The sequence below is a fragment of the Silurus aristotelis genome (assembly GCF_946808225.1).
Source record: "Silurus aristotelis genome assembly, chromosome: 3".
Taxonomy (NCBI): Eukaryota; Metazoa; Chordata; class Actinopteri; order Siluriformes; family Siluridae; genus Silurus; species Silurus aristotelis.
Window position 1 is genome coordinate 12,391,079 of NC_139576.1, and position 9,371 is coordinate 12,400,449.

The 9,371-nt window shown below is 39.9% G+C and overlaps 1 protein-coding gene across 4 annotated transcripts in view; it reads right to left on the bottom strand.

Moving 5' to 3' along the window:
- dachd (dachshund d) overlaps positions 1 to 6,459 on the bottom strand; it is a 118,772-nt gene extending 112,313 nt beyond the window's left edge. For 2 of the 4 annotated variants that reach the window (XM_083537018.1, XM_083537015.1), the window contains exon 1: positions 4,986 to 6,450. In XM_083537018.1, the coding sequence (XP_083393144.1) occupies positions 4,986 to 5,545 (560 nt within the window). In that variant the 5' untranslated portion in view covers positions 5,546 to 6,450. Of the gene's footprint in view, positions 1 to 4,985 lie in introns of all 4 variants that reach the window. The other 2 variants (XM_083537016.1, XM_083537017.1) reach the window with 2 other exon arrangements.
- Between the last annotated feature and the right edge of the window lie 2,912 nt (positions 6,460 to 9,371).

The window sequence follows — 9,371 nt, forward strand, 5'->3', positions numbered from 1 at the left end:
TTAATTAATTTCAGGAGGGGGGGAAATCAATTTCTCTACGTGACCACATTAGACAGAGCGGAGCTACAGCCTGGAATCTCCGTCCAATCTAGAAATCTCATCTGCTCCCTCTAACTTCTGTCAGTAGTGTTTAACATCGCTGTACAAGCACCAGTGATCTGCGCCTTGCTCCCTAAATACGGTGTAATGTGGACGAGCTGCCGGCTAAAGACATGCCAGGCCCTACAGTGTTTCTCTCGTTCACACTCTCTCTCTCTCTCTCTTTCACACCCACACACACACACACACACACACACACACACACAGAGGCCCAAATTCATGGCTTCCTCCACAGCCAATCTGTCACAGGTGTTGCTGCACTATTCCAATGTCCTAACTATGCCATTTCCTACCTGCTTTATTCTTTTCTCCATTTAAATATAAATCCCCAAAATATTCGCACTTCAGTCCTGTCAACGTCACATAACGACACCCGTTATCAAAACATCAGAAACGCAGTAAGTTCTTAGCCTCCAGGAAAGATGTCCAAATCAAATCAGCTTAAAATGTTTACATTTACAAACAAACCTGATGGACTTTAGAGGCTCATCCATAAAAAAGAATAGTAAAAGCTAGCAAAAGCCTATCAGCTATATTTATTCAAGTGCATCAACTAAAAGAACAACTTTTACTGACTTTGGGAAAAATCCATGAATGTTCTAAATAAAAAAAAAATTGGAAAAGGCAAATAAACATGCCAGTCATCATTCTGAATCGCTATTCAATTTCATATTGACTTTTAAAAAGCAACACCACCAGTGCAATTGTCCAGTGTTTTCTAACGACATCACCTGCACCACGCAGCAAGCGCACAATTCATTTAGCTACTAATCCTTTCTAACAGCCGAGCGCCGCCGACTCATAGAGGCAAAGATAAAAAAGCCGGCTGTATATCCTCTTCCTTTCTGACCCATCAGCACGACACAAACTCGAGGCCAGAGCGGAGAAATGCATATTTGATTCGTAAGAAAGTGCTTGAATGAATTTGTGATTTTAACAAGCCTTTTAACATGCACACAAACCCCCCCTCAAACTCTTTCATCCTAATCAGACATCTGTCTCTCTGTGTTTTTTTTTTATTTTTTTTTTAAGTTATTATCACCCTGGCTCCCTCTTGGATGTGGTTGCTGGGTGACGGGTATCTTAGCACCCACTCTGACTGGGAATGATTTGAATCCGATCCAAAGATTTCCCATGAGTACCTGTAAACACATCTGTGCCCTGCCGAAAACAAATATATCAGAAGAGCACTGCAAAGAGAGGGAGAGCAAGCGTGTGCGCAAGAGAGAGAGAAAGAGAGAAAGAAAGAGAGAGAGGAGAGATAAAATCTGCCACCAGTGGTGAAGACGTAACCCCTGAGCGCTAGACAAAATAATCCCACTTTCCTGTAAATGGGAAAGGTTGAATCATAACAAACAAAACGCAAGCGACTTTTTTATATAAGTCCTGCTCTTATGGCTGAGCATGTAAATGTAATTTTTTTACATTTATATTTATTATATATGAAGCTACGAAGGAAAAAAGTGCAAAATACACACACACACATATATATATATATATATATATATATATATATATATATATATATATAAAATCCATGAATTTCTAGCGCTGAAAAAAATAGCCGCTATCCCAAAGGCCTCCTGTCGTCTGGAGGTACGTGTTTAACCTTCAGAGGTAGACAATGATTGTCAATTAAGTGCTGCATTGCTGTGCATGTACAGCTTGGCTCCGGTGAGAGAGCAGCACTGTTGTGATGTTTCAATAACCCTGTAAGTTCAGATGCCGCTGGGAATGAGCCGAGCCTGCGCTGTCCCGCGCACACAAAATGAAAAGGAAAACAAGTGGCTGAAGTATTGCTTCTCATGAGGCACTGCCGTAGCTCCCATGAAAGCAAGAGATTATGGGCCTTCTATCTGCTCAGCACCGGAAGGAGAGCATTAATCTGGATCGAGGCTCAATGTGAGGATGTAGCAGAAAGAGAGAAAGAGGGGGAGAGAGGAAAAGGGAAAAAGGAGTGTGTGTTCCTGCAGAGCGAGAGTGCAGATCGCTGCCGCTACTTTACAGCACATGCATTAAACAAGAGCTGCCAAAGATAAACAGCTATCATTTCGTCATTTTTTATTTTTATTTATTAATTTTTTTTACATGCCTCGTCTTGTCATCATTATAGTGTCGGAAATTCATGCACACGTTCACATCTTTATGTTCTGCCGAAATGTATTTTACACTACCTAAAAAAGAAATATTCACAAATACCACGAGGTCCCTCGAAAAGACCAGTTAATATTCTCTCATCGACGGCTGCAGAGACTCCAAAAACATGGGCAAATCCTTTGCTGCATCATCAAAACTCAAGTGAGCGACGAATACTTGAAGGCTCGAATTAGGAGCTAAAGTGCAAACCTTTCTGCTTCGAGTGGCAAACATACACACGCAGATTTAATCAGCAATGTAACGAAGAGCCGCTCCTCCTTTCACCATCTGTTTGTGTTCCATCTACACAGGATATCTTTGTCCATACAAATGATGTAATTCTCCAAATGGGAAGCAGCCATGGCGGATATGATTGATTTCAGCATAACACCGGCAGTACCAGGTGCTTTCAGAGACCATTACAGACCTCTCCGTGCAGCAGTAATAGGCGAGCACTTTAGCGTCATTAAAGCAATATGTAGCACTGCATTATCCTTTAACCCCAACACTGGCCACTCTCGGTGCCAGCCCTCAAGAGTTCAAATCACACACTACATCACTGTGGGACCAGGAGAGGTCCGGGGGAACTCGAGATTGAGGCGTCGCGGCTTAATCTTCAAACATCCAAAATAACCGTCCTCATTATATGTGCACTGGTCAAACAACCCAAAAATAAAAGCATCACGCAAGGTGAATAGCACTCATTTAGGTTTCTTTTCATTATTATTATTATTATTCCAAGGCTTTGTGTTTACGAAAAACTATGATTAATTAAACATGTATAAATAAATAAATAAATACGACAAAGGCATAATGTGGGCAGTATAGAAGAGACCAGAATTCTGTAATCAGGATCATGATATTTAGATTTTTTTATGGATTTGTTGTGTACCAACAAATCATATTATTACTAACAAAATATATGAAGGATTTCATTATACTACCATTATGTAACCTTTTCTCCTTTCTCTTAATGTAAACATGCTAATAATAAAGAGAATCGATTTATTTGTTTGGTTGCTTGCGTATTTATTAACATTTTTCACATACAATTAAACAAAAGTTATTTAAGGAGAAAGGTCGCATGTCTTGCACCCACTTAACAGTAATCTATGTTTCCACTACTTAAAATTAGCTGTAGGCAGTGAATCCGTCCTTATTATTGACAGCATGCACTTACTGACCACAAGCACTTTTTGTCTGACTGAATAAAAAAAAAAAAAAAAGAAAAAAAGAAAAAGAAAAAGAAAGTAAGAACAAATGCTAAACTGAATGTACTGTAAGATCACATACAGTGCACAATATTTTAACCATTTGCCCTATGAAGTGCTTTGATGTGATTAAAACATATTATAACAGCACTGTAACTGTACAATCAGGGCATGTTTATATAGCAGTGTGTACACACCCAGGCTTTCCTCAGTTTAAGATGACAACTGTTACTGTTGACCCTCATTCATTATACTATTTCTTTTACTCCTTTGTTATGAATACATCCCCGACACCCATGACATTTCATTCCCAAATTCTGAAAATGAGTTATCCCATTCTAAACTACACTTTATCCTATATTATTTTATATATATTATTAGGGAGAGTGTGCACATAAAAAAAAAAAAAAAAAAAAAACAGCCAGTGTTATTTATACAGTGCTTATTTAGAAAGGGCCATCTGTTCACAAATGAGGACTGTAAAAGTTAATCTTAAACACACTGTTGTCTGACTGTGTACTTTGTGTCAGTGCTGTATAACTGAATCTAATACACTGATGTTTAGCTGAGTACTTTGTGTCAGTGGAAGAAAAGTTAATCCAGGACAATGATGTTTAACTGTGTTTCTTGTGTCAGTGGTTTATAGATTAAGCTAACACCCTGTTTAGCTGTGTCCTTCGTGTAAACGATGTAAAATCTTAAATACCCTGAAGTTTTAGTGTGTATTTTGCATCAGTGGTGTAGTTATTGCAACACACTGATGCTCGATTATTTTTATTTTATGTTTTTTGCGGCTTTTGCATCTTAATTATTTGCATTTTATTTAGACTATTATCACCCTTGGTGTTGAGCTGTGTACAGTATTTTGATTCAGTTGTGGAACACATTGATTTTAAGAAGCTAGTGTAACACACTGATGCTTAGAAGATAGACCTTGATGTATTTTGTGTATTTTGCATTAGTGATGGAAAAAATGTGTAACACTGATGATGAGCAGTGTATTATGCATCAGTGCTGTAGATGATGTGTAACACACTGACGTACTTTGTGTATTTTGCATCAGTGCTGTAGATGATGTGTAACACTGATGTACTTTCTGAATTCTGCATCAGTGCTGTAGATGATGTGTAACACACTGATGTACTTTGTGCATTTTGCGTCAGTGCTGTAGAAATTGTGTAACACTTAGAAGTTACTGTTACAAACTGATGTGCAGAAGTTAAAATGACGCAGGTGTTTAGTTGTGTATTTTGCATCAGTTGTGTGTAAAAGTTCATGCAACACACGTGTGTTTTTGCTGTGCACTTTTTTTGTTTGCTGTCCGTGGTGTAAAAAGTTGAGCACGGCGGGTACCGGCTCCTCTACGTCATCATCTCGGTTGAGCTCGCGAGCTCGGAGTCGGTTCTCTGCAGCTCCGCGCTTCGCTCCTCTATACCGAGAATAGGATCTGAGTGCGCGCGAAGCCGTCCAGAAGAATCGGCTCTTAATCCGAGCTCACGGTGCAACCCGACAGCGTGCGCGGGATCTCTGCGCGCTTACCTGGCATTGGTGCAGTCGTTGTAGAGGGTCTCGAAGTCTTTCCGCGATATGAGTTTGCAGCGATTCACGCCGGGCTGGATGGCGCCGAGGCCGCGCAGCACGCGCACCTGCTCCACGTTGCACACCACGGGCGTGATCTCGAGCCGCTTCAGCTTGGTGTAGACGGTGTGCAGCCCGCCGACCAGGTGCTTTAGGAACAGATCGAAGGCCTGCGGCAGGCAGATAAGCTCGCGTCCGTCCACCGTGAACGAGGCCACCTGCGCGCCCCTCAGCTCCACCATCTTGCACTCGTTGTTCTGCGGGGTGTTCTCCACGGGCGACGGGGTCGAGTACACGGGCTTGGAGGCGAGCGGATTCGGCGTGACGGCGATCTGCATGACCGGGCTTCCCGCAGCCGCTCTCAGCTCCGAGCGGAACAGGTTCGCGCCGGCCGGAGCCACCGACGGACACGGAGACGAGGTGGCCGAAGGCGACGAGGTGTTCACCGACGAGGAGGAGGATGAGATGGGAGACGGCTGGACCAGAGAGGAAGGGGGGATCAAAGCAGCCGGCACGGCCATGATCAGCTCGAGCACGCGTTAAAGTTCAAAAAAAGTGGAGCAAAAAAAAAAAACAAAGCCCAAAGAAAGAAAGTAAGTAACGCGTGAGCTGGCCAAAAGGAGAAATCCACAGTAGCGCGCTCCGCCGAGAAAAAGTATTTATTAAAAAAAAAAAAAAAAAAAAGAAAAGAAAAAGAAAAAAAAGGTCTTTGGTAATGAATTAGGCTGCGCACGGAGAGACGACCATTTGGAGATGGGACCGGAACGGAGAGCCCGAGAGAGACACAGAGACAGAGAGACACAGAATGACAGGAAGAAAATGAGCCGAAAAGTGCAGCTCGTTCTCCGGGATGAGTTGTTGTTGTCACAAGGTCCAAAGTGGGAGGAGCCAGTGGACACTGTCGGCCTTTGAAGCACGCGCACACCGTCTGCGTCCGAAAGCGCGCGCTAAAGCGCTAAATATTTTTTTCCATCCCAATTACCGCTATTTACCGGAGTTACACATCTTTCTGCCCCATTCAACAGGGAATGGAAAGGGAAGGCGATGCACATCTCACCGCAGACCCTGACTTTACACTCTCCCTCAAATAAACTCATCTCTTACTGAAGTCTTGATTGAGTTTTATTTCTAGGTTGAGTTTGTCTGTCTACGATCTCATTGGTGCTATGCAGAAAACTACACCGTTTTGAATCTGTATAAATCTCTGGGTATTGATGATCATCTAATTGACTAATAATCAATAAATGACACATATAGACAAACTGATCTGTTTTAAAATATGAACTCTAGAAATGCAGCAATACTTAATTCTTTTTTTTACTGTTACCCTGCAAAGTGTTTGGTTATTATGCTTAAATGAATAACAGCATCCTTTATACTTCTATTATAGTATTCATGCAAAATATCAGTGAAAGCATCAGTGGCTTTGTCAATATGTAACAAAATTCTTCTTTCACTTCTTGTGACATAAGCTTTCTTCTTATTTGTACTCCCACCTGTGCACACAGAAAACACACCTGGCATTCGGACAGTCTCCCCACCCCCACCCCCAAGCGTAGGAAGGGGTTTCATTTCACTGTGTGTGGTTGGTCATTTTAAGAAGACTTTTGTGAACTAAATACGGTCTGAGCAGCACAAAGGGCATGTACGTGCACACACACACACACACAAACAAAGCAAAAATGAACCTGACCTTTCTCTATTTCGCTAAAACAATATAAACCATCTTTTACTTGTGTCAGACAGACTGACAGACTCCAACATATAATCCCAACACATTTTTCACATTGCATCACACACGAGTGAGCGAGAGCCCAAACAGATTTATGTATTGAACTAAAGGCCTCTGTCTTTTTATCTCCTGCAGTATAAGACATCGTCTGCAACTTCATTATTTAATTTTTCAATTTAATAATTATTCAATTAATCTGCACTTCTTTTGCCCTGTACAGCTGTAGATATTTAAACAATGTAGAAACCATAAATGTTCTACTTTCCATTAAAACATATAAAACGAGAAAAAAATTCTTGTAATAAATAATTGATTGATTGATAGATAGATAGATAGATAGATAGATAGATAGATAGATAGATAGATAGATAGATAGATAGATAGATAGATAGATAGATAGATAGATAGATAGATAGATAGATAGATTTAACACTATGATCACACACATTTAGCACTATGGCCAAATGATAAAAGAATATATTTCAGGAGTCAGGCAGTGAGTCAGAGAAAGAGTATGTGTCCAAATACATTTGATTTAGAATTCTGTTGTAATTATGAGAATAAATTTGAAGGGCAAGACTACCTGTGCCAGCATGAGTATCCTAAAAAAAAATGGCAAGTTTGAACCCTAACTGCATAGTAAAAATAAAGAAAAGCTACTTTTCATTTACAATCTTATCTACAGGAAAAAAAAAAAAAAAAAACATTCCACGGTGCTAAAAATAAATGCGTGCTTGTGTGTCCTGCAACAATCCGAACATACGGCAAAATTAACATAAAATATTTTGATAAGATCCTCTCGGTCTCCAGTGTATGACATCTGGCAGAGTTATAAAAGATATGTCAGAAAGAATCCACAAAGATTTGCCAAGCAATCTGGCAGTGCTAGAAAAGGCATGTCAGGAAGACCGTGTGTTCGAGGAGGCAAGACTAAAGGGAGGCCAACTACTACAACTGAGAGGATCTAAAGATGTTCAAGGGATAGACAAAGAAGCAGAAAGCAGATATCACGGCAAAAGGTGGTCATACAAGTTCTTAGAGATTATTTATAACAAGTTTAGAAAAGAAACCTCAAACTTTTTTTTTTCCATTACTAGTTTCTATTTCTTTTAATAATATGCATTATTATTGCATTTGATGATGAATGAAACATCTGCAAACCTAATAAAGAATATTTCATACTAATTGTTTCCTAACTTTTGCCCTCAACTCATTGATAGAGACTGAAAGTACTTTTGTACATTGCTCTGGATAAGGGCATCTGCTGAATGCTGTAAACGTAAATGTAAATGAGAGCACTATCTAACCCTTTGCTCTAATATCTCTCCTCAGTGTTCATTTGTTGACTGAAAAGACCATAGCATGTGATATATATCATCTTCATATCACTGAGCTCCTGTGCTGTGTGAAAGGAGGTAGAGTAATCCTGGTAGAGAGCACTCAGATTAGAATAGAAATGTTTCATCATATGATAAAGCTGGTCAGTCAGAAGAACTTTATTGATTTTCAGACTCTTCCCTCTGAGGGGACACATAAACATGAACCATGCCAACAACCAAAGCCACTGGACCCGTCACTGCAGGGGTCAAGCTTTCAAGCATTTGCTGTTCTCTTGGTGTCACCACACATGCACCGTGAAGGATGATTTATCTATCCACGTTACTTTTTCCCACATCTTGTAGACCAATTTTTGTGTTCTTTGCACTGCATTCTTGTGTAGTTTATTTATTTATTTTATAATAAGGGGTTCTGTGCATTGCAACTCTGTTAAAATATGCATTTCTGTGTAATTTGTAATTAATCTCATTCTGTATTTATATTCTTTGTCACTTCTTTACATATTTTTTTCCTTTACTTTGTTCACTCTTTAAATCTATATAATTATTACAATTAATTAAAACACTCATTGTTCCATAACAGTAAAAATCTAACAACAGTCAATATAATTTAGTGATTTGTTGAACAGTGCCTGATGGCTACTAAGACCAATAATGATTTCCTGACATTTTAAAGAGCCTAAAACCTACGAAAATGTGTCAAATAAAATATAAACAGCTCTGCAAGTTTATAGTAAACCTAGCATGTCTGCACAGCAAGAGAGGAAGTGTTCAGCAGAGCTGTACATGAGATAGAGTTGCCGTTTTCTGTCGATAAGGTGGTGAAATGCAAGTCTAGGTGATTCGCATAGGATTGCATTTCATCTGTGAGCACACCAAAGCAGCATCAGGACTGATGATGTAACGTCTGGGGGTGCGAGATGGTGCTGGTATCATTAACAAACAAACAGCTCAGGTTTTAGAATGTTACTTTTGTCAAATGTTGAATTCAAGTGTAATGCAAGACCACGTTCGGGGAAAGGTGATTTATTAGAGCAAGAACTGGGAATCCACACCTATTGCTCTACTGTTACTATTATGGTTGCAGCACTGCAGCCTTTGGAATGGCATGTTAGGTTAGGTAAATGTGCCTTAAGATAAGTAAGAGAACCAGTTCACAATTACCATTCAGGCAAAGAGGTAGTGTGAAAATCAATAACTGCTTTAAATTCATAGCCAGACAATCCATTTGCCCTTTATGTTGCTAACCTTTGCTTAAATATTCACCATATTAAGATT